Raw genomic sequence first — 27,343 nt, forward strand, 5'->3', positions numbered from 1 at the left:
TTCCTCAGTTTGGTGGGGAGTCCCTAGCATTTAACCTCCATAGGGTCATTAACACCTTTGGAGTCACTGATGTCACATGTGGGTCTTTAGTCCACCTGGCTGTCATGTGAGAGCCATTAGAGTCACATGCGTCCAGGTGTGAATGGCAGTGAGACTTTCTAGGAAGGCTTTCAGGACCACATTGTAAGGGCCAGGTTATACTTATATGACATGTTATCCAACCTCGTCTGAAACCAAATGTGTTTATAATTGTTCCAAATGCCCACATTCAAAGGTGAAGTTAAAAGCGACCATCATAGAGAGGGAAGACGCGATACATGCAAGGGATAATGCTGCACATTTTCAGACTGTCTCTCCTGGAAGGTATTCAGAGTGTTGCAACTAAAGAAATAGTTGTGTCAAGAAAGAAAAAAGAGAGCTTGAGAGAAGTTCAGACCCTGGCTCCTTTCCCACCTCTGCACGCCTGACCAATCATGGCATGAAAAGTGAGTGTGAATGTCAGATTGTCGGTTACAGAAAGTTCCAGAAATTGTCAGACACAGCCTTCCCAATCAGACATTGGAAACGTGTGGGAGTTTCTGAAGCTATTTGACCATCCATCTGGGCCTTCATCAAAACAGCAACCAGATCTGTTTACGCCACCACAATGACAGGCGGAAATGAAAAGAACAAATGCAACAACACTGTCATTCCATACATGGCTGGAGTATCTGAGAAACTCAGGAGGATCTTTAACAAACACAGCATTTGTGTTTTTCAAGCTCAGCAACACACAGTCTGCCCTAAAGACCACAGACCCCAAACATAAGCAAAGCGATGTAGTGGACCAGAGCAAACAAACTATTTGGTTTGAAAACATCCTGAAAGAAGAGAGAAGGAGGCCTCCTATGTCAAACTGGAACGACCATCACTTAACAGAGGAGGTGGTGTATAACACCTCTTATCAGCCACTTACAATGTGGTCCTGACATCCCTTACAAGGCAGTTTAACACATATTCACACCTGGACTCATGTGACTCTTAACAACTCTCACATCCAGGTGGACTAACAGCCAAGATGTCACCTAAAAGACTCCCAAGGTGTAAATGACCCCTAAATGTCTGGGACTCCACTTGAGTCAATGAGAACTGAAGAAACCATTTGGATGAGCGGAGCAACGTGAAGAATTCAATAATTTAAGGCCCTGTTTACACCTGGCATTAAAATACGTCTTGGGTGATCCGATCACAAGTGGACAGCAGCTCTAAGTATAGGTGTGAACGCACCCAAGACGCATTGAGGACACATTGAGCTCTGATCGCTCAGACCATATCGGGGGCTGGTCTGGGCTGCATGTGGCCACATTCTTTTAGCAATGTGAACGCAATGTGTCCTCAGCCACACTGAAGGACCACCTACTCAACCCTCCGTCCAAAGCTGTGTTCAACTTGTTTGATAGCAGGATAAAGAAATGCATGTGATTTAAAAAAAAACAAATCCACTTCTTTCGTTTTTTCCTGTTCCCCTAACCCTTTTTTGTCTTCAAATGGGCAATTTGAATAGAAATTAAACCAAAACCAGAAAATAACTTGTTTTTCGCTTGTCCGTTTAAAAAATTTATTTAAATGTTTAATTCTGTGTCCCTTGGATAGTTTCCTCTGTCCTGTGAAGTTGATAACCACAGTTTTTAGTTTCGCTGTGCTGCTGGACATGATGAGCTCAGGATTTATCAGGAGGACGGCTGCTTTACTCCAAACAGCATGAACCTGGACCGTGTGTGTAACAGCTGATCTATTGGATGTGTGTAAGAACACAGAACATTAATTAACATCAGATCCTGACCTATCCTGTCTGTATGTGGGGAGATTTAAATAATCAATGGAGTTACGCTGCTGTACCTCAAGCGTAAAAGCGCACAGCATCTTTCAATGGGGAGACACAGCTGCAGGTAGATCGCTGCTTATAACTCTTTATTTGTTATATGATTTTTGTGAAGGGGCACACATATTTGTTTATCCTGTTATCAAACAAGTTGAACACAGCTTTGGACAGAGCGGAGCCCCAGTCCTCCCGCCAGTTAAATGGTTAAAAACAATTTGGTCTTCGCAAACGGAAATGATGTACGTGTTTATTTACATATAGAGCAGGGAGACACATGTTAATGCCAGGTGTAAACAGGACCTAAACCAAGTCCAGCTGCACTTAAGTTAGCACTTCTGAATACATTTTTATACAAACAAGTAAATTTCCCCCCTCAGAGATGTAAGCTGCTCCCACAAAAATAGACCCAATGCTTAAAGATAGTAGTAACACACATATATATTTAAATATATACACAGATACACACAGTCCATCAGGAGTGTCGTCTGTCAAAACACAGGAACTCTTCTAAGAGGGATGTGATGATGTCAAAGAAGTGTTGCCTAGCAACGCACCGTATGTCGTCAAGGCAAGTACTTTACCATTGCAGAGAGGGAAAACATACACACGTAGACTAGAGTCATACTCAGGAGTCTTCTACAATGTTGAGCTACACAGCTCATATACACACTCACCCACACACCAAAACATGAGTCATCTGATGACTATGAGTCATCCACTCCAGAGGGGGTGAAGAGACGCATGATGGGAAATTGTGATGTGAGTGACCTTTCCAGCCCTTTGACCTGGTGACCTGCTATGTGGCAGTTGTGTAAGGGAGAAAGTATGTGTGTGTGTAATTTATTAAATGACGCACTAATGACTAATATTCAGGGTTGGGACAGGTACTTGTATTCTGATACAGTTACTAATTACCTGTTAAAAACATAATCCAAGTATCACAATATTAAAGTAACAGAACTTGATTACTTTCTGTTACTTTTAGATTACCTCAATACCAAATATGCAGATAAAGTCAAGAGAAAAGAAAGAAATATCAATAAGATGACTTTTACTTAAGTGTATTCTGTAAGACAACAGAACAATGTAACCTTAGAAAAGAAAATGTGGAAACCAAGATTTTTAGCATCAAAAATGTTTCCTCTGTGTATTTTAAAGAAAAAGTTGCTTTTCATTTAGCCAATTCAGGCAGTAGCCTATAGACCTACAATGAAAGTGCACAACACATGATGTGCATTACAGAGAACATTCTCAGGGAAAGCATTGGCCCACTGGCTGTGTGAAGCTGTCACACAGGCATACTGTATGTCACAGCGGGGGAAGACCCCCTGCAGGGTATTCGTGTCCACTCTACAAGAGCTTTGTCCTCCTCCACAGCTCTTCTCAGAGGAATGGCAGTGGCAGACATATGTGCATCAGCATCATGGGCTTCACCGTGTCCCTTTATTTGGTTCTATCTATGTGATACATCTGAGTTTTCTCTAACTCATTTAGTATTAAACATGCATGGCAACCAGTGACACACTGTCAGCTCTGGGCACGTTACACGCACACAGTCATCTCGGTGGAGAGCCGTTATGTGCGCTACAAGCTGTCATATACTCAAGCTCTCTTTTAACTTATTTGTACAAATCTTTGGGACTGCCACGATGCATAATGACTGTCCCTGCCTACTCTCCCAACATAAGTTCACTGTGTACGAAGTGTGTGTACGTGTGCCCGCTGTGTGCATCTGCACGCACCATGTGGTATCATACTCTACTCACACCATTGTGAATTAGTGCTTACGTTTGGGACTTTTACAGTTTACATTTTCACTAAATGTATCTGTAATCTCTCTTTGTTTTCTGTAACTTTAACGGAATACAGTTACCTTTTTCGGTATCCTAATTATGTAACGTCATTCCATATATTCCGTTACTCCCCGGGCCTGCTAATATTGCTGTTTGTTGGAATTTTGTTGTAGGTAAATAAGATATCAGAATTTTAATAACAATGACAAAGAATTTGTCAACAACTTTACTATAGTGAAGACAGTGACCAAGGGTGTTGGAGTTTGTGTGTGTGTGTGGGTCTGTCATAGGCTACCTTTGGGGACAAATTTCAGACTAAAGACCTGTTAATTGGGGACAGCTTGTCCAATTGGGGATAAAAGCTGTGTCCCCATTTGGGAAAAAGCCGATTTTTGGGACAGTGGTTATGGTTAGGGTTAGGGTTATGGTTAGGGTTAGGGCAAGTCTCCAGGAAATGAATGCAAGTCTATGTAATGTCTCCAAAAGTGACCTAGGACAATGTGTGTGTGTGTGAGTGTGTGTGTGTGTGTGTGTGTTTGCGTGTGACAGAAAAAACTGAGTATGTGTTTGTATGAGCAATTAGCTGGTGGCCTCACTTTGCTTTGTGAGCAGATTTTTCAGAATGTGCAGTACAAACAGCCAATACCTCATAGATTATATAGCTGTGGAACACACACACAAACACCACATGTTTATCTTGTTAACTAATTGAAGCTCCTACATATTGAGACTGGAATTCAACTGAGAAGACTGTGTGATTAGAATAATTGAAACGGGATGTTGCTGCTGTACCGCCGCTTAGCTCTAATGCAACCAACTGGAGTCAGCTTTTATTATGGTAATTCAACAACTCTGCACTTAGTTCACGCTTAGTTCACTGATCCCTGGTGTGCCACCAACTCCCAGTGCACCTCTCAGTGTATACTATAAGTTATTTTAAAGTCCAGTCTGATGGGGACGGTTCAGCACAACCTTGATTGAATGCTGACTCCAGTCCTCTGCATCAAAGTTGTTGTATAAGCAATCTCTTTTCTCAAATTTGCTCAACTTAAGTCATCATTGTTATTCACTAGGTAGTTTCAACATGAGGACAAACTTACACAGATTGTGAGCTATACACTTTTTTAACTTGGGCTCATGCCAAAACTGTGACGTGAATATGAATGTATTATTAATTATTTGTATTAATGTCATATGTGTGTGTGTATTTAGGAGATGACCCATTCCTGGCCTCCTCCTCTCACAGCCATACACACTCCTGGAAAGGCTGATCAGACCAAGTTCCCCATCCCAAACAAGGTTAGTATGGCTAATTTTTCTCACCTTTACTTCACCAAAGTAACAGCTGAGAATCCAGTAACATTAAGGCTCAATGGAGCAAATGTATTTTTGATTACACGTCTGGTAAAGTACATGCTGTCTTAAATGTTGTCATCATGTTCTCTAGTAGTGATCTATCCTTTTCATCTATTTGTGCAAGAGTCAGTGAGTGGTAGAAAAAGATGTGACACAGTTCAGAAACCGTCACTTAAACTCCTACACTTATTGGTAGTGACTGCTTTCTGTCACTGGAAATCTTGAGTCTGCTAATTAGATCTGATTCATAAATTCACTGCAGCTGTGATAGAATCAGATTACTGCTGCTTTATTCTGCTCAGTGGCGCAAGTGACAGCAAATGAAATTACAATTTTAATTAAGTATTGCATGTTTAATTCACTCCACTAATGATTGTCCAGAGCTGTGTGGAGGTGGACATCCTGTTGAAGAAAGACACTTTTTGTCAGCAGCTGTACTCATCATTTGTACCATCATTTGTACCATCATTTGTACCATCATTGGGAACCAAGACTAACAACCTTTAACTTTAGTACCCAAAACTAAATGATTGGGTACCACTTTCTATCTAGGCACATTTTATAAATGCTTTAAAGTTTTAAATAATGACTTTATTAATGATTAATAATGAATTTACTAATTCCTTATAGATCAGTTATAAGACATTATTAAGAAAAACTTTTGGGTGCTAAGTTGTGAAAAATCTCCTCTTTTCCATCAGGATACTTTTTGTGTAGATTTTTGTCTTTTTGGTTCTTTAGGTACTATAGACTGCTCCATAATCCATTTATTAATAACTTATTAACATTTAATTATTTAAATTGTATTGTAAAAACTACACATTGCATAGTAAGGAACACATTTCTCTTATTATTAATGACTTATTAACATTAATAACTGCAGATCTGATGGTTTATTACAAATGTATACACTTGTTAATGACTTTACTATTAATGATTCAACAGCCAGAGGGATTTCTCATAATCTGGCAATGCAAACATTGTTCTAATGAATGGTTTAAGTGATCTATAAAGCAAATGCAAGTAAAGCCAGTGAAAATGATTTACTGATCATTAATAAAGCATTAGTTACAACTTAAAAACCTTTTATAAGGCAGACCAGAAAGTGGCACAGTGAAATTCATCCATCCTTCACAAAATATGCTAGGCTGTTGATGAACTAGCTGGTGAGCTAACAGCAAACATGCTAACCAACGTGAACATGCTAGCGCTAGTTAGTCATGCTCTCCAGGCATCTTTCTATTTTCTTTGTAGTGTATCATTTACTCCTCTCTGGCATTTTATTCATTCATTTGTGGCATTTTATACCTCATTTCATTCAATAATAAGTTTTATTAATGAGAGAAAAAAACTCCCCAAGCTAACAAGTTTGCTAACTGACAGTTAGCTAACAGGACCATATGTTCACAGTATATTCAAAAAAGGTAGCTGTACCATTGACTCCTGTGGAATAATTGTCATTACTCTTTTGTGGAGCTGACAGAGGAGGGTTAAATAAAGGTGACTGGTGTAACACAGCTAATAAACTATGGTGGCTTCCTCCAGTTTGAACTCCAGTGTTCTCTCAAAGGTCAGTACTGTCAAGATGGATTGCTATTGGTCAACAGCAAATACGCGCGCCAAAGTTGACCAAAATTAAAGCAAAACATTTGCTTAGATTTATTTATACAAATCCACTGATAGCTGTGATTGCATTGGAACAAATTGTTTTTGAGGCAATATTTCACCATTGTAAATGCTCGTGTGACTAGGCCCACACAAAGTTGTACCAATGTTTGTTTGCCTCCTCTGTATCATTACAAAAAAACATTATCAACCTACTTCGAGTTCATGAAAGCGTGTGTTTCCATTTTCTGTATTAAACACTTGGTATGCTTCCTGAGAAAAGACCCATGGCATGCAACAAATGATTTCCCAGCAAACAGAAGAGTAAGTGGGTATTAATCATGAACATGAACAACCATGGCTAAATACTCAAAGAAAGAATGTCACTTACAGAAAGTCAAACTTCATCAAGATAAATTCATGGCAATGACATTGTATTACCAGCCTCTCGGTTTGATGGACACGTGATCTCTGAAAAGTGAAGTTCATCGGCATGATACAGTAAGCAACTGTAATAAAAGCAGGGACTCAAGAACTGCCGGTTTAGTAGAGAGATGGTGGAAAAGTTTCATCTGCTCCGACAAAAAATGCTTTATGACACCTTGTAATGTGAGAATGTGTGTCACATAAATGTTATATTCAACATTTATCTTAGAAATTGTAGTAATATTCTGATTGAAACAGCAGGTGGTATTTTTTACGCTGCGGAGTACTTTCATAAATCAACTTTAATATGCAAAACACCTTATTGGTGGTGTGTCAAATGAAAAAGTAATGTAAACACACAGGCAGTGAATCTGACCCACCAGTTAATGAATTAGGAAAGAGTGCTGCGGTGCTTTCAGCCCCCAGCTTCACACTAATCCTGCCAGTGAGTTTTAAGAATGAGGTGGAGCGTCTACGCGGGGAGATGAGAAGATCTGAATTCTGTGTAATGGCATCGTTGTACTGCTGTGAAATCAATAATGACATCTGTTGGTTTATTCATTCAACACATCTCGCTCTCGCTTTCTCTCTCCCCCTCTCTCTCTCTCTAGGAGCCACAGCATGTGACCTCAGGCTACAACACCCAGAGTAAGTTTCCCAGCATCAACACTCACATGCAAGCTCTCGGGTAATTAACACTGGTGAGGCCAGAAAGGCAGTACCACCCACAAGAAAGCAGCTGATGTTCAAATGAATTTCAAATGAATTTCAAATGAACAAATAGTCAGAAAACCTCTGCTTTTATCTTTGTGTTCATCTGAGCAAGTAATCACACAAACATGATTTTACACACGCAGCTGTTGGTCCGATTGATTGTGGACTCCATGTTTTTGATTATCAAAAACAACAAGAATTTGTGGACAATTGCACATTTAGATCATGTATTACCAAGCTCACACTGAAGACGTGAGTGGAGTACAGACCGTTTATCAGAAGCTGTCGATATGGATAAAGTCTTCCATCATAGTACATGTGATTTTACACAACAATATCAATATATTTATCATGACATAGTAGATTTTCTGAAAATTCAATGAGAAACAGTTAAGTCCAAACAACACATTGGAACAAACTTTACAACATGCTGTCTCGTTAGTTACATCTACCTACTTGGTACAAAAGAAACACATGTTCTACTACTGGCGAAATACTAATGAATGCTCAAAAAGGCTTGGAATGGTTTGTGTGCAGTCTATTCGATACAAATGGCCGCATCAGTATCAGTATCAGAATCGGAACAAAATTAACCTGCAGTCAGTAGTTTAATAACATGTCCTTTTCCTTTTCCTTTCTTTTTTTTCAATACCAAATGGACCCATGCACACACCTGTGTTGATCAAATTAAGCCTTTGGCGCAGTCTGATTACATCATTTCACAAAATATGGTTTTTACAGTTGGTATTGCACTTACATAAAGTTTGGAGATTTGTGGAAAAATGGTCAAATGTAGCAGAGGCCAATATATCAAGAATGTTACCCCCTGTTCACACAAGCTTAAACAAGCAGGCAGGTTTAGCATTGAATATGTAATTTACATAGTCATCTCCAATTGGGCAGTTTTTTGGGAGTTTTTTTGTCCCACGTTGCCACTGTACCAGCACACAGCAAAGTAGTCACTTTACTGAGCTTTGTTTCAATGCATTGTTTTACTGATTCAATTTTGGACTAAGTACTTTTATGTAGTTGAGTTGGAGTAGAGAACCATGTGCTTCCATTACCTCAGTGAATCAAAATGAGCGTGATTGATTGTCTTCAGATTGACACTCCGGTGTGCCAGAGGACATCTCCATAAAGTTGAACTTTTCTCAATTTTCCAGATTGCACCGCTGGGCGACGTTTCACTCTTGAGTCATCTAGTGTTTGAATCCATAACTTCTAACTGTTAGACCCTCCTTGGTTGGTAAAAAGCCACTCAGCCCAGATTTATAACATACGCTTTCTGTTATAAATCCAAATAACCACAGATGACATCATCAGGGTCATTTTCTCAGACATGACAAAGCTCGTTCAGAGCCGCTGAAGACATAATACGACTGTTTTCACAGGTTGAGTATTTCTCCTCATTGACAGTAAACTGATCTTCATGTGTAAAGTTCATGAAGTGCCCCTTTAAATACCTGGCAAATTAAGATAATTCACTATACAGATGCAAAAATGCTTATTTGCAGTATGTACAGGATTACACACACTCACTATATCTAAAGGTTGGCAAATTTCTATCCTCTCATGGTATATGTCATCATATCTCCCTATATATAGAGCATTCAGTACATATTTGTGACTACCAGTGTTACTGTCAGATCATCAAAACCTCCTCTGAAGATGTTGCTCTACTGTTGATCATCATCTTGTAGTGTTGTGAGATGTTTGTGATGTATATAAAGCTCAAATATTTCCCCGCTGGCAGGTTTTTCTCTCTGGCTTTAAAAGAAGAACCAGAATAATATAACAGACTGAAAAGTGTTCTGTTCTGAAGTGGAGGGAAAAAATATTTGAATATCTGTATATTTGTCTTGGAAACAAAATCGTCACCTCATGTTATAGTCAGGCAGTACATTTCACTTTGAATTTTATTGTAAACTGAAATTTGCTTTGTGTTTTTATCCAAAATCCTGATACCAAAGCAAAGCAAGCACACACACACTAATTTAATAGCACTAGAGAGGAGTGACATGTTTTCGAGTGTGACGATAGTAATAAGCATCTACAGTGATATGAGTCTGGCTCCTTGTCAAACACTAATCAACACACATACACACACATTCAAAACAGTCATGTTTAAATGTCCTCTGTTGTGTTGCAGAGCGATGTACTGTGTCAGCTAACAAGCCTGCTGCTAAACCACCAACTGCACCGCAGAAGTCGTGAGTATCTCTGTCTCTCTGACACACACACACACACACATACACACACACACACACATATACACACACACACACACAAACAGAGAATCTCTGACCGGCTGCTGCTGCTGCGTTAGCCTCAAGGTAAAATTAAGCTTGACTCTTGGATGAAATTCACTGCTGGTAGGAGGAAAAAAGATTGTGTGGATCAGAGCGGGAAAGTGCAGCTACATTAATTTAACGTGAGCCAGGAGCGTATTGCAACATCTCTGGCTGCAGCCCACTCCACTTCACTCACAGAGCTGTACAGCAGGATTCATGGCAGGGGGAGATTGGAAAGGCAGAAATCTTGGCTTGTGAATGCACCTCGCAACACTGACTTATTCTGTGTTTGACCATAACAAGCCTAATGATTTTGTTTTACAAATTGACCGTTTGCTAAACCTCTCCACCAAACAGCAACTGTCCAATCATAGCTCTGCAACTGTAACTAAGCATGGCGAGCCTGTCAAACTTTGGATTTGTCCACATGTTGGAGCGGCATGCATGGGGCTGTAGTAAGAGAGATACTCTATTGTTTGGATATAGTTTGGAGGGTGGTGTCTTTTCTTCGGCCTTTCTAAAATCAAAAACACAAGAGCAATAGTGTAAGGAATGGATTAAACTATGTATTTATCTGCTCTAATGTGTGTGCAAACCTTAGCATGTCCTGCTACCTAGCTTACTACCTACAGTAGTAATGTACATCAATAAACAATGATCTTACATTTCTCCTTTTCATACATATAACTAACTAGCTGTATACTGCAATACAAGAAGCCTGTTTCTTTATCTCCATGTCTTCTATATGTATATATATCATCCACTGCTGAGGACCTGGGATGGGACATGCAGCTAGCCTCAGTCTATAAGCACAATATCATGTATGTAGCTCTCAAGTACATATTTAAGAACCTTTTACAGGTTTGTCATTTTGGACTGAGTCAGCAGGAAACATTGAAAAGTCAGCAGGAGGCAGTAATGTTAACTTTTTAGCTAACTAGCTCTTTAGCTTATTAGCTAGCTAGGTACAACTGATAAAATTTGTCTTTTCAGCCTGCAAAATTGTCTGAAACAAGAACCCTGTTTTTTATCTCCCTCTATCTGAGTCAAGGACCCTTTGTTTCAAAGATTATTAAAAACTTTGATTGGTAAATCCACCATTGTCAACTTCATACATGTTGTGCAAGAATGGAAAGTTTGACAGGCCTACTAGCAGCTGCTTAGGTTGGCAGGGTTTAGTGAACTGTCAGTTATCCATTTTGAATTAACGTTATAGGATTTCAGGATTTCTCAAATGCATTTCTTTCTGCATTTGGAGAAGAGCATTTCTGCTCTGTTCATATTGTCTCTTAAAAATGTGTTCAATGTGACACCTCCTGTGTTACCAGCATTATTTATACATTTGATGAAAACTAATTAAAACAAGGGAAGAAAATGTGGCAAGCACGGTGTCAAAAACAAGCTTTTGAAAATGAAAGACTTGACCAAAAGATGATGCAAAAATCCTGCAAGTTAAGAAAAAGTCAAGGCAATCTTTAGTTAGCAGTAATTCAGCTTGATGGTTGAATTAAAGTTCCAGGTCAGCATGTAAACTCTTCCTTTGGGTATGTAGTTAAATAGTTAATTATATCTCCATTAGGATGATGTCTGCTGGAGCTGTAGTGGCTTATTACAGTATTTTGCTTCCAAAGCCGATAAGCCTATTTCTTTTGATTACTATTGTATGCCCTGAGGTGTAATTTTTCCCATCTTGTATTCAAGCATAAACGCTGCTTTTTTTATTGGGGTGAAATAATTGTTATTGGTTAAAAACAACGCCTGGTTTACTGCAGCTATTAGCCTATTCTTTTTTACTGTGATGCTCAACGGCGTAAAATACTCAGGATAATGAATAGGACTACCTCGTCTTATTCAAGAGTAATTGTGCTGTTGAGGCTAATTGCTATATTCTTTGCTCAATGTTTACAATGTCAGAGCATTACAGAAAACTCATCCAACAGTAATCCCTCTCAGATAGACTCTGTAATGGTGCATTAGGAAGAAAAGTGAGAATTTGTGGCATTTAAATTTAGAGAATAGAGAGCATACTGCACTGTACCTTCCTGCTTGAGGAGATTCATTATGCTCTAATCCAATCGCATGATGTTCAGACAACAGCATGTATGTAACAGAGCGGAAGAAGTGAGTAAGTATTATCTTCCAGTGAAGCCAGCTTTTGAGTGTGCTCACTCTGCAGTGTGTTTGTCTGACCTGCTTGTAAGAGCAGAAACCCAGAGAACTCCTGAGTTCTTCCTTTTATTATCACTGAGGTGTCTCAATAGTAGCACTGGACTTAGTTCACATGTTGGTCAGACTGTAGCTGCAGATATTATCACACTGTGTAGAAACACTTTAGAAACAGGGCCTGGTTTAACACTAAAGATAAAGCAATAGACTAAAACTGCCAGGGCTATGGGTTAAGTTCCCTGTGTTGTGTAAGAAATACTTTTAAAGTATACTGAAGCCAACTCTAATGACTTGTGACTGTACCAAGAAAGAGATAACAGTTCAGAAGAAAACTGTAGATTGGAAGCCAAAGTACTGTTTTGTATTGTATTGCTAACCCCATTTTTTGGCCACAGGGACAGCACAACAAGCTGTAAACTCATGATTGACTTAAAAGGTTGGTATGGTGAATATGTTAGCAAACAGTTGCCTATTTACAATTGTTTTGAGATGAGGTTGATGAGAGCAGCGAGACTAAACGAAACGGTAAAATCGGGGGCTGTAAAACCGAAACAATGAGCTGAAAAATGCTAAAACGCTGTGTAGTTCTAAGAAGAACTGCAGCGTTGGATGATAATTATTTGTAGGTTTGTCACTACAAGTGGTATCTTTCACATCACACATGGCCATATAATCCATAGTCAACATAAAAATATTAATTAGTGCAGCTTTAAAATCAGGCATCTTGAAGTGAAATACATGAGTCAGTGAATCAATTACTCAATTAACACATCTGATGGACTATGTACATTTTCATATTGTCATTCATTCAGGTGTAACTAAGGATATTTTTTTCTTTTTTACAATATAAAAATCATCTTCATCCGTGATGATAATAAAGCATAGCGTGAGTGAGAATAGCTAGTGAGTAGCAGTAGTAGCATCCAACCTCTATCCAGTTCCTTTAAGCATTTGCATTTGTGTGGTGCCTGTATTCTCAGAAACACTCTGTTGTACACAGCAAGGCGAAGTATTGTTTGGAATAAGCAGAGAAGGAGCTGGGCAGTTTGCATGAGCAGTGATAGACGCTATGACCACCTACAGAAACTCGTATGTCTTCAATAGAAAGTGCAGTGAGTGCTTAACCCTGAAGATGAAAAATGAGGATACTTTAGAGCATGTTAAGCACATCAGGAAAGAATGCAGGAATGGGCACAATTAAACTCTAAGCAGATTTAAATGAGTCTTGATTGTGGACAAGGATACACACACACTGGCAGGAAAGTTGTTCAGCATGAGTTTGTCATGAAAGCCAGCCAACTGAGAGACAGATTTATGTATGAGTTTGTGTGCATCTAAAATTCTCTACAGTGGAGTAATAAGTCATTAGCTGAGCTTAGCTTTGATTTGGCTTTTAAAAAATATTAACATCCTCTCAAACAAACTTCTGCAAGTAATGGAGCTGTGCTTTACAAGCAGAAATAAAAAGATCCCATTTTATAAAGGCAATTTAAGAGCATCTGCACCTTGTAGAAATGTGACGGCCTGCTTTCTAAGCTCTGCATGTCATGGACGTTTTAGTACATAACTCATTTATATCCAACTGCGTCTGTCCTCATAGATGCTTATTCTCTCTTACATTTTGCCTCCCTTTCCTCTCTCTGTCTCTCTATTCAGTCTCCATCTCCTCCACTGTCATTCCCCCCTTCTCTCCCGCGTCATTATCACCTCCATCTCGCTCACTATCTCCCTTACTCCATCTGTCCCTTCTTATGAAATAAAATATGAATCCATTATTCATTCATTCAAACATATCTATCATCGCCGCGTGCCGCACTGTGCCCTTATCTGCAAAGCTTTCCTTATTGTGCTTCAGTTATTCACGACTCGCACGGTCCCATCTGAAAACACCACAACACTGGGGAGTGTTTTTTAGCGGTGCAAGCACTGACAAGAGTGGTTCGTGAGGCAGTAAAAATCCCTTTAGGGGATTCTCCTGTCATAACAATAGCAGTGCCAGCTTAAAATAACAGTAGTTTGTGTGGAGGGTTTATATGAAGCAATAAAACACGGGAACTTGCCAATGCATAGCACATAAATACTGAATAATTTGTGTGGTTAGGAGCAGGGGATGCTATGAGACAGGTCATGTTATTGACTGTGTCTTGTATATCTGGTTATGCAAGCTCACACAAGTACAGGTACATTTGCACTCAAACATCATTGAATGTGGCTTGAGAGATTTCTTTGTTTTCTCATAGCCTGCATATGTCTATATGTTGGAATTCTGCCTCTCGCATTGGGAGAACAAACCGAACACAACTAATAGAGCAAATGGAGCAACAAGCAGGTCATTTTTCTAATTGGAATACCCCCAAAATATCCATGTACAATCCTGACTGAGGGACCGATCTCGGCTGAGCACGTCCTCTTTGTTTCCAAGGAATTCTTGGCTGTAGGTCAGTGGTTGTCAGACAGAAAGTTTCCAGGTGAAAAAACAATCTGGCTTTCTTCTCTGAGCTCTCAAAGCTGAACATCTGGTAGGTTTTTAGCATCCACTGTCCACTTCCTCATTCCTCAACATGAGCCGGTGCTGCTTTTGCCGTGTAATTAATCAGTTTGCCAGAAAGGTTCTTCAAAGAGAATTGCAGATCACAACGTGCCACATTCAACCTAATGCAAGCAGACGGGAGGTCACGGCTGCAATAACACGCGTCCCTTTTGTCTCTGTGCAGAATGTTGGAGGATGACCTGAAGATCAGCAGCGATGAGGAAGAGGCCGAACAACAGGTGAGCTCCCTCTGCAGTCCATCCATTCATTTATCTATGTGTAATCATCCATCACTCAGGCTTTTACCCCCCATCTGTCCTTCAATGATTAATTCAAATGCGTCGCACAGAATCCTTGTTTGTGTACAGTATGGGACATTACCTGATTCATTCATCAGTCCAGAAATCAGTTTAATCCATGTCTCTGAAAACAACCATTCACAATTCACCCCTCTTCTCATTTATTATTTCACCAGTTGATTAATGCATTCACCACCCTCAAGTATCTTTATAGGTAAGGTATAGGTAAATATACAGTATGGAGAGAATAGCAAGTGACCTGCCCAAAAAGATGAAAAAATACACACTCACTGTTATTTAGTTCCAAAGTATTTTTATTCCACATGGCAATGACAACATTTCATCCACAGCTGGTCTCTCTCAGGTCATTTACAGGGACGTGTTGTTGTCGTTGTCATGCCAACTACATGTCATGTCTAATGATAGGATTAGGAACAAGATAGTGTGCGAGTACTGTCTTTTTTTTTGTGATAAATAGCAAGTTACCAAATCATTATAGTCACTAACTAGGTATATCAAAAGTGGCTAAGAATGTAGCTTAAAACTACTTTGAAATTCTGGCTAAAAAAGGATAAATTGCTACACAAATACCTCTCCTACTACCCATAAGTTCAAGGAACTGCCTTGAATGGCTGGGAGTTTACACCAGCAGGTTGAATTGTAAACTTTGTAATGCATTCCCATAAATTAGCTTTTCTTACACAATAATTGTACATGACTGCACCCACTTGGAAAGAGTTCTATAAACTTAACCTTATAAACTTAGCTGGAAGTGTTTTTGTCCTGTTTACGTTCCTTCAGTATACCAATGACAACTGTCACACAAGCTTCAGGTTATGAAAACAGGACTTCCAGTTGTGAGTTTTACAAAATAGTGTTGTTGGTGTTGAAAAGAGCAGATTATTCTTATACATGTTATACTTGTAAGGGAAGCAGACCTCTGAGCATGATGAGGTTCTTGACCTTAGCAGCCCAGACAACAATCTCACCACAAGATCCATTTAGTATCTGTTTTGGAGCGTTTGATCATATCACATGGTCATCCTCAGTAGATGGAGGTGTCCAGATAGGGAATTATAGATGTTCAAATTCACATTTTATCTGAGAAGTTCAAAGACTTCTTGCTTAAAATCTGAGTTAACTCGATAAGGTGATTAAGATCATGTGATATGATCAAAAGCTCCACAACAGCTACTAAATGGACCTCATGGTGAGATTGTTTTTTCAATTCAAAAGATCACTTCAGTGAATTTGCCAGGTAAAGCAACCAAAAAATGAAACCTGTTAATGTTAAAGCAGAAAACGAGATGGGATGTGAGACTCCTTAGTGAATAGAACCACAAAAAGTTTTTAAAGTAAGTTTGTAATTTCATTTTATTACTCAATTATTAATGAATCGTTTAAAGGCAGAATGAGGAAATACATTTTCTAACTGGCTCAGTTAATTGTCTTTTTCATTCTTATTTTGTCACTTTTAGTTTTACAATGCATAACTCAAATACAAATTAAATTCATCAAGTTATAATAGCTTTTTGAAACTGATAAAGGTATTAATTGATTATAATGTAACACTGTACATGTCTGTAATTACTCTGTTGGCACGCTCCTGTGGTCGACTACCATGAAAATGTTCACAGATCATTCCATGAATTGATATCTAATTAACAACAAAAACTGGATTTAACAAAAGATTTTACAAATGAATTGATTTATCCATGAATAACTCTGGGGTCCATAATTTATGGCTAAAAATGCCAATAATTTTAACTAAAGTCACAATATCAACCCTTTAAAGACCATACTTGCTCTATCTCAGGTCTGATATTGACAGACCTTGGAGGGATGATGCATCCTGTTGACTTTATCCAAAGGGTGTCTCAACAACTTCACTTCAGTGTCCATTAACTGAAGAGATCGGGTTTGTCACGCTGGGTCACTTGGCATACGAGTGATGCAGTTATCCTGCTCTTCTTTCCTTGTTTTTTAGTATGAAAATTGGCACGGTGGCCCCCTCGCCTCTAATCACTATCATCATGCACTAATGATGCCAGAGATGAGTTCAAAGCAGTCAGTGGGGGTCGTGCTGCTGCCCCCTCCCCCACTGCGCAGACTCATATCAGTGCTCATCAAAGAGTCCATGAGATATTTTCTGTTAATGAAAAGGTACCAATTCCTCTCATCCCCCCTTTTAACTGGTCTTCTGATTGTATAATTACCATGATGGTAGATATTATAATTATAAATGATGGCAGGTCATTTATAGTGGTTTTAGTTATTATAATTATGCTGAAAGTAGATCTGATAATTACAGATAGTTAGTGTGCATTCAGAATTGTGGCAAGTGGCTTCCTTAATCATAGGGTTTATATATGATTACTCTTAATATTAGCATGAGTAGGCAGGTTGAAATGGGATACAATTTATTCTTCTTCTTTGTCTGTCTTACTTCATTTCCCTTCGTTTTATTTCTCATGGAAATTGGGGCTATAACCGACGATGTCTGCAACTTTCTGAAAGCGACTATCTGACATTCACGCCCACTTCACACAACAATTGGCCAAGTGTGTGGAGGTGAGAAAGTACACAGAGTTTCAACTCCTCTCTCCAGCTCTTGATTTCATATGCAGAATTATTACTCACTTTTTGTGTGTACAACAGAGCGCAGCGCTGTGAATGTCTTCCAGGAGAGACCTTCTGAAAGTATTATTATCCTTGTATTTAAAAAAATTATTCCATCCTACTCCCCTCTATGGCGGCCAGCTTTTCACACTGCCTTCCAGTGTGGCTGTTCAGAACAAATATTAATACTTTTCTCTTCTGATGTGGTCAGATACGACTTTGTACGAACCAGCACTTTTCTAGCATAACCTGGCCTTGAGCCTGCTCTGTTCAAAGATCAATAATGTGCCTAATAACACCTCTAAAACTTACTCATTTACACATCGTATCTCATTTGTTTAACCGGTATACGGACAGAAATGTAAAAATGACAATGTGTGGTTTCAAGCAGAGTCTCAGAACAGTTTATCACTCCACTTATTAACGTGCTGTGCATAACTGTGTAGTAACTGTCTGGTGTCTGGTCGGTTGGCTGAAGAAATAGAAACAGAGCACATTACTCTGTCTAAAACCTCAAATTAGTGTTTTTACTGGTTCAGTCAGGAGAGTTTCAGGTTGATGCAATCCATAGAAGTGCTTCAACTGTGAGTTAGCTAACATTGTTTACGGGAAAAATGAATGCGATTTTTACATTCAGAATCAGGGGTGTGTGGAACAGACCCTTTCCACAGCAGACAGTTTGACTTGTCAAAGCAGGAAAAGCACAGGTGGAAATAATAACATTAATGATGGCTGCATTACATTTAAGTGAGCCAGTTCCAGGCTCCGGTATCATGCGTGCTTACTCACTGACATGACTTACTGGGACAATTGATAGGACGGAGCCATCGTTAATGTTCTTATTTACAACTGTGCTTTTCCTGCTTTGAAAGTTGAAAATCTCTGCCGTTGAAAGGAGCTTCTTTCACTTCGCAACTCTATACTTCACACACACACACACATGAGATTTCATAGAAATAAAGCAAACACAAGTATTTCCCAAGATGTCGAACTATTCCTTTAAGTCTCCACCACACATTCTTTCTGTGTTATTATCAGTCTCGTTCTCCTTGGATGACTGTGCCAGACGGATATGTAGAGTGATTGAAATGAACAGAGAAGAAAGCGAGAAAGAGGAAAACAAGTGAATAAGTTAGTGGGACAGAGAAGGAGAAAGAAATGTAGAGAGAAAGACAAAGACAGACGAGACAGACTGATAACAACGCAGACAAGAGGAGAGGATAAAGAGAGGGAGAGATGGAACGAAAAATGAGAAGAGCAGGCGAGAGACAAAGAGAGAGAGAGAGGGAGAGAGTTGGAGAGAGAGAGGCTGAGATGAATCCAGTGGCATTTTTCTGTGCACGCTGTTAACAGGCTTATAGCAAATGAGTGCACGGTGTATTATCAAGCTTTTATAGCCTGAAGTAAAACACAACACACACACATACATTCATAATCAAATACACAGACGTGCATGTATTACACACATACAAGCACATACAGTGTAGTCATGCAGACTTATGCTCACAAGCATTTACGCCAACAAACACATAAATATAAACACATGCTGACAGTGTCTCACACACACACACACCAGACACACACAGACACACACTGTCATTAGTATGCTGTGGCACTGCGCTGTGAGGGCAGCAGAAGAGTATGATGAATATGTTTTTGGCACAGAGCAAAGAGACGAAGGAGAGGAGGGAATTGAAAGAAAAGAGCAGAGAAAAGAGGGATGGATGAGAGGGGGAAAAAAGAGGAGAGGAAGCAAGAGAAAGAGAGAGATGTTCCTAATGACTTTAGAAACTGACAGAAAAACAGCAACCCAATTACCACTGCAGGACTTTCCTTTGTCTCTCTATCTCCCTGCATTTCTCTCTGGAAGCTTGTGATGACAGATCACCTTGGTCAGAGCAAAGTCAGGCTTTAAAAGCTTTGTCTTTATATAAAAGTACAGTTGCAGCTGGTAAAAACGTCCAGCACTCTGGGGAATACGGTCATGTCTACTACAGCTGGGCTCGCTGCAAAAATATTTAGACAGCTTTTCCACACAAGTACGGTATATGTGGTGTTTACAGTGTGAGACATATGTAATACGTTAAACATGAGACACTGTCACAGGAGGTCTGTTTTAGCTGTAATGCTTTAAAGCATGAGGCTGGTACTGCAGTGTTCTATATGTGTCTTATTTTCAACAACTTCCATGAAAAGACCAGAATCAACAATGTATAAATGTATAGTTTCATTTTTGAAAAACTGTTAAAGCTGCTATAATCAATATGTTTATATTAAGGATGAAATGACTTTGTTTGATGTTAAAGGGGTCACAAAAGGAAGAAGCATAAGGAGTGTTTTTAGCATCTTTAGTTAATTGTTTTGCTTGTGCGACACGCAATTTGAATATTTTAGTTCAATCTCACTGCTCTCACAAACCTTTTTCCAAAAGCAGTTTTCAAAAAAAAAACTTTCAAAGAACGTACTGTACACTTCCTGTCTGGCACCAAACAGCAAACAGACAATGTTAATGACTAGCTGGTGAACATACTGGAGTATTTAGCAGCTAAAGAGCCAGATGTTTATCTCAGGAGTTGGTAGAGACCAAAACAGAGCTACAAGGAGAGTGAATATCGGACTTTTGTTTATAAGGTCAACAGACACACGACTCCAAATGAATGTCAATGTTTCTCTGTGTCTCCTGGATATGAAAATAATGAGCTAGTTGCCATATCAACACTCTGTGTAGGTGTGGTGTTTAAAGCTTGTTAACACTGGTGATACATGTTTAAATACCGTAATTTCACTGTAGTGTTTAGCAGATGTTACTTAAACAGCAGTGCATTTTTTGGGCTGCAGATCAATATACAATGGTGCACTGGTGAGTATTTACAGCGGCATGATGGTGTGTGTGGGATCAATACAAAACAAACTACAGTGCTCATGTTCATTGTAGTTAAGGAACATGTCACCCAGTGTAACAGTGAGGCGTTGATGTGTGTTTAATAGTTTTGAGACAGCAATGGGAATGATCTACATCAGGTTTTGACTACACAGACATTGCATGTTAGTAGGATTAATTCAATGATGGTTTTGATCTCTTCATGGGATTTGTTGACAGTAAGAAAAATAAAAAATATCACCAGACTGATCCTTTGAGACAAATTTATGGATAAAGAAGAAATACATATAGTAGCATCTGTTTTCTCAGTGTGGGTTCAAAAAATCTAACAATCTCATTAAGCATGAAGAATGTGCATCTACTGAGAAGCTCATAAAGTGAGCAAGTCTTACTTTTCAACACTTCTTACCACTAGTTTATGAAGCATGTAGTTATCGTGTGACCTCAAATGACAGCTTGGGTTGGTTTAAATGTGCACAGACAAGGAACAGAGACAAAGAAGACAGGGATACTAGGAAAATGGTCAAAACACTGCATGAAGCACAACTTTAATTAAAGAAGCTCAAAGCTGGGATTTGGAGATAATTATACTTATGTCTCCTATTTCACATGTGCTTTATTGTCTGTATAATCACCAGCTTTGATAGGTAGCTGCTATGATGCAGTAAATGCATCTTAAAATATCATGTTTATTTGACTATTGTTGAGGTTTAGCTCTTGCATATCAGGGCATACTGTAGCTCAGAGTACAGAAGCTTGTAGACAGTCTTCTGCAGCAGGATGCATCCAGAGACACAAGCAGTGAGCAGCGCCTCACTAATCGACCTTGAAACAGAGATAACTTGTAACAGATGGTCAAAGCAAACTGGGCGGTCAGCACAAACTACAGCAAACAAGCGTGCGCGAGGTATGGAAAGGCCTCGATCAATAAGTTCTTAGGGTTAGCGAGTAAATGGAGGGAGTGAAAGTGACTGCATTGGCTTAAAGGCAGGTGAGTAAACAGAGAAATCTCATATCTTGGTAAACATGAGGGAAAGCAAAACATTTGTTCATTTGTCTGTTCCCCTACTGCTCGACTAATTCAGGAAATAATCAATGTTGCATGAAAATATCATTTGGCTCTAAAAGATATGTGCCGTCAGATGTCAAATATAAAAGTCTTTTGCGGACTAGTTGTGTTAAATCCAACTGGCAGCTGATGGAAAAATGCTAACATTTGGGATATAGAGTCTCTTTATTTTTTGCACTAGTTAAAAATCCTGCTGCATTTTCAGCAATGCAAGCTGTGCGCAAGAATTGCATCAGAAATTGAGGATTTTGAACCTCGGCGTTCAGGTGTTAGAAATGCTTTATAAAGTCTCTCACGCAAAGTAAAGCGACACCGTACAGACAAGCGAAGAATTCATTGTTCAGTGACTGTTCAAGATGGTGTGGGGGTGTTTAAAGCCTTGTTAAAACTGTATCGCCAGGCCTGATATGAAACACTGTGATGTCTTGCACCCACGAGTAAGTGGAAAAGACGAGAGAAGAGGATATGGAGATTTGACAAATAAACATAAATCATATACTGAGCGCTTTATGTCTCACATGCTTTAAGATCGAGATTGTCTTGCTTTTGGTAAAACAGCTCGTCGTCTTTGTCAGGAACAATGGTCCGTGTTACAGCCGCGCTGTACCAGAGGAGATTGTGTGAATAAATACTGCTTGGGTTGTTCTTCATTTAAATCCGAGTAAAGCCACCAGCTAGCTAAATATATTCACACATAGATCCTCTCCATGAGCCTCGCAAGTCTCCCAAAGCCAAAGATCTAAAGAAGTTTGTTGTTGTAGCCTGCAGCTACTCATCGATCTATCAGAAACTTCACTGGTCCAGTTAATCACCTTATTCCTAGAGAGATAGAGAGAGAGGGCGAAACAACAAGCCAGAGGCCAGAAAGATAGCGTTTTTTTATTTTTTATTTTTGTTTTTGTTGGAGTAATTCATTTTAATTGTCGCGTTTCAGTGCTTGAAGATGAATTAATGGATGATTTTTGCAGAATTGAGTTTGCTGTTTTTGTTTTGTTATTGTAATTGATGTAGTCATGCACAAAATTGACTCATAGTTGACAGAGGGAGGAAAAGAGGATGAGAGGAGAAGAAGGGAGAGTGGGGGGGCGGAGGAAAAGCTTCACTGAAACACTTAATCACCTCATTCTTTTACTGAAAGGGAGGGAAAGTATGAATAGAAAGAAAAAGGAGTGAACAGAGGCTGAGGTGAGGAGAGAGGGCAGGGAGGAAACAAGGGAGGGAGGGGATAAAGGAAGAAGATAAAGAGAAAATAGAGAGGTTTTTTGTCATTTTAATCACCCCGGTCCCTCTCATAGAGGAGGAAGAGAGGAAGAGAGATGACAGAGGGAAGAAAAGTGAGGGTCAGAGGAGTGGATTTTTAAGAGGAAAGAACTAGATAGTGTCTTCAAGTTGTATCGATTTACAGTTAAAATTGTCATTTTCCATGTAGTTTTTCTTCCATGTAAAGCACTTAACTAACCTTACTAAGAAAAGGTTATATAAATAAAGAATATAGTATATTACTATTATTATTTGTTTGTTTAGAAGACCTCATCAAAATGTAGGATGTTTTATTAAAAAGTGTAGCCCTAAAATCACCATATAATGAGTTATAAAACATGAAATTTACTTCATCTTCAAGTACACCTAAATCCTAAATATAGATACTTGTAATACACCTGAGATCTTTTGTAGTCTGTAGTTGTTTTTCATCAGACAACACGTTCATAGTTTGGGTTTGTACGAAACATCAACAGGCCAAACATTTTCTCCTCTGAGGAATAATTTGCCCTGAGAATCATGAATATTACTCTGTAATCTGTTTTGAAAAATAAAAAATAAATCAATCATACAAAATAAAAAAATTCACATCACTAATTTAAAGACGTCCGTGCAAAATGTCCCAGTTAAAGATCTTTTCAGTGTTCACATCCCATATCAGCACTCTTGGCCAAAAATGGTGCAAACTTATGAACATACAGAATTAGTAATATGTGTCTACAGTAGAAAATGGTACTGAAGAAAATAGTGCACATAGAGCATGAATATTTATTAATGCAGCACCTTTTCACAAGTTCTAATGTTCTTCACACTCATCCTGCCGTGTGTTTGTACAGCTGAATCTATACATTTTTTACATATTTTCATAAGTAGTATATGATGATTTGGTATTGACAGAGAATAGGTTTTAATATTACCCACATTTGCCACATTGGTTATTTAATGAACATTACTAATAAATGGATCAATTACTTAATACTCTAATCTGTCAAGAGAGATAATAAATTGATTATAGAGGATTAATAAAAGCCGTGTTTCGTCCTTCATCTTTCCATATCATGAATTTATCAAACAGCCTCACATTTGCAACTCAACATGTCAGACAAGAAGCGCACCCGCTGACACTCATCGTACGTCGCTCACACATGCTCTTGTGTCACAGACAAATGAATGACATTACAAAAAGCAATAGTAAAACTGTACTCAATATTGAAAGTGAATATGTTAACATAACTCACGGGGTGTCTGTGTGTATGTGTATCGACAGGTGTCTGACAAGCCCAAAGCCAGAGGCACAGCTCTAAGGTAAGACAAATAGCCACGCTGTTTGTGTTTTATGTCATCTGTTGTCTTGTAAGATGTGGTTTGTTACTTGTTGTTTTGGCTTAGAGAAATGTTATAAGTCTACATTAGGACCATTAGCTAAAGCATCATCCTTCTATATTACCTGGTGGATAATATGTCTTTTGCAGAGTATATAAAGTCAACACAGCATGTGACTTTCAATCTCAACCCAACGACAAGCTATAAATAAATGTTCTTTGCCCTGAAACATACACTTGAGGCGGTTGTGGTCAGCGTTGGATGGTTCTCTGCTCTTTTCCTCTTGTTGTTGTTGTTGTTGAAAGGTCAGAGACCTCACTGCGACTGTTGAAGTCCAGAGCCAGTGACAAACTCTCTGGTATCCAGATGTATTATTTTACCGTATCAGTAGGGTGCAATCTTTGGGCTAAATCATCTAAAATTGAAAAGGTGAAAAGACTAAAGTTACTGTGTGCTGTTGAAATGTTTCTGTGTACATCAAAGATTTTTTTTTTTTTGTTTGAAGGTTATTGCAAATACAGTCGCCATTAAGCCTTCTGGTTGGTGTAGTGGCTCTAATTCACTGAAACATCTGTGATGGCAGGTGCCCACTTGACCTCAGTCACCAGCCTGCACTCACACACACAACATTCAACTCTGTAACATTTAAAAATAGGCAGCAGATGTCCCCCATACTTACTATTGTAAGGTTAAACCTTTTCACATCCGAATGAAACAGTGCCTGATCACCTTGAGCTTCACCGAGCTCAAAGGATGAAACATAAAAACATGATCACACTGTAAATACATGCGTAAAGATCACTGACTAAGATTTTCATAAGCCTCTTTTTTTACTAATTGAAGTCTCATTATGGCTTTACACAAATATAATATTTTGAGGTTAGTTCAAAAACAGAGAGCATATGGTGAACATATGGGTGAATATCAAGGAGGCTGTTGAAATGTCGTTGAAATTAAAAGCTCTGCTCTGGCTGTAATATTGGCTTTTTATTAAACTCACTTGGAAGTGAGCAAATACTTCTTCCTCAATATTGCTTGAAGATATTTCAAACATTTTGCACTGAATGTTGTTTGTCATCCTTAATCATTGTTTATATCTTGGTTTATGGACATACTGTAAGTAGATTTGTATAGTTTTTAGACTTTAATTCACAATTGAAAAAACAGATTACTTAAGTATGCTCTTAAGGTACTTTTACTTGAGTGTTTCCATTCTATGCTACTTTATACTACTGCTGCTACTACATTTCAAGGAAAAGTATTGTACTTTTTGCTCCATTACATTAATTTGACAACTGTAATCACTAGTTATATTACAGATTAATACTTAAAGATCTACTCCATAAATTATGGAATAACTATTTGTGACTGATTCAGGTTTTCTACAAAAAAAGTTCAGTTAACTAGTTGAAAATTGTTAAAATGACATCTACTCCTTCTACCTCATTAAAAAATCCAGAATCTATGAAAATTAAATTCAAAAATATATGACTGCTGGACACAAGAGGTCTCCTCCTTCACTGTAAAGTCTATTCTCAGTGTTTGTGCACTGGAGGCTACAAGTTTCCACATCACACTTGTGTAAGTTGTATACTGAACCACAGTTGGCTCCAAGCTAGCTGTGATGTCACAAATCCTGCTCGTACACGCCTTAAAATCAGATTTTCAGAGCACAGAGGAACTTTCAGCTGATGAATGTGAAAACAGCCTTCTAGTGTCAAACTGCACAGACATCATTCTGCACAGTGAAGCTCAAACATCACAGTCAGGTAACAATAAGAAAAACACAGTTTTGATTTGAGGGGGACTTTAACATGCACATTATTATTTCATAGAATATGATGCATTGTTATAGATTAGTATATAAAGTTAAAATAACATGTAGAACACAAAATTATAAATAATAAAACTATTAACAGCAATAAATTAATTAAAAATAAATACAATAATGCTCACACTATATATCAGTGCATCAGCAATAATATAATATATAATAATACTCTGAAAGAGGCCAATGTGCATGCAGTACTTTAAGTACATTTTGCTGATGATACAGCTAGACTTTTACTTCAGTGAATTGTGAAAGCAGTATTTTCTGAGCAGCAGGATCTGACTCCTCAACACTCATTATGTTTTGTTTGCAGTTCGATTCACAAGGTCTAAATCAGGGTCAATAACAAACTGCTGTTTCTTAAAGTTTGACTGTCCTCAGCAAAAGCAGAGAGAAAGATAAAAGAGGCACATCTGTAGTGTATTATTTCTGAAAATTAAAATCAATATGCCATTATCCACGCCAAATTTGATGGCAAACTTTTAAGAAACTGCTGTTGTCCAGCTGCTCAACTTTATTTAGAGGAAATTAAAATAAATCACAAAAATCTGGAGGTCAGTGACAGAGAAGAGAAAAAAGTATTTCAGAGGTTGCAGGATCAGTGGAAGCAACGTTCCTCTGCTTTTCTCATTTCAAAGTGAATGAATGTGAGGCGGAAGACTGTCCTTGTCAATCATCATGCAGCAGGGGGCCGGATCTACTGCTGGAAGAGTTTCTTTGATTGTATTAGTGTCAGTTTCTGGAAAATTAAGAAACCCAGAGAAGCAGTGAAGGATAGCACTCTGAATATTGCAACATCTGAATCGACTTCTTTAACTAGAACATATACAGCAAGATCTCAGTACAATTGTAATTAGATTTCATCTCAATACAGGCTTTGGGCATGATAGAAAATATTTTTAGAGATTGTTCAACCGTTTCTAAAAAATGAATTAGTGCTTGTTTGTTAAGAGTGTTGTGTTTTACTCCATATTATTGTCCATATGACACCAGATTTAAGCAGATAGGTTTAATCTTCAACATCTTTTATGGAGCGAGACATTATCCTCTCTTGCTGCCCTTGTTTTAAAATATAAATCAAAAGTAAATCTTACAGGCAGGAGACAATGTAGATGAACTGTTAATAATAACATTTCTCATCTCTGTCACTTCTGAAGGTGATTATGTCTCCGGTTTTCCGCACAGTTACACGATGTGTGGCCTACACACTTTGATATATTATTGTCTTCTTGTAACATCTTAGAGAAACATGTCGCCTAATTAATCATTAGAAAAATGTTAGTTGCATTTGTAACATCACAGAACATTGGAGAGAATTC

General features: G+C 38.5%; 1 protein-coding gene across 1 annotated transcript in view; it reads left to right on the forward strand.

The window, feature by feature from the left end:
* The window catches only part of aff2 (AF4/FMR2 family, member 2), a 164,502-nt gene that overhangs the window by 96,963 nt on the left and 40,196 nt on the right, over positions 1-27,343 (forward strand). Inside the window, exons 6-10 of the mRNA XM_044363728.1 lie at positions 4,867-4,953; positions 7,653-7,689; positions 9,905-9,965; positions 14,927-14,981; positions 24,138-24,175. Of these exons, the coding sequence (XP_044219663.1) occupies positions 4,867-4,953; positions 7,653-7,689; positions 9,905-9,965; positions 14,927-14,981; positions 24,138-24,175 (278 nt within the window). The remainder of the gene's footprint in view (positions 1-4,866; positions 4,954-7,652; positions 7,690-9,904; positions 9,966-14,926; positions 14,982-24,137; positions 24,176-27,343) is intronic.

This window comes from Thunnus albacares, chromosome 10, assembly GCF_914725855.1.
Source record: "Thunnus albacares chromosome 10, fThuAlb1.1, whole genome shotgun sequence".
Taxonomy (NCBI): Eukaryota; Metazoa; Chordata; class Actinopteri; order Scombriformes; family Scombridae; genus Thunnus; species Thunnus albacares.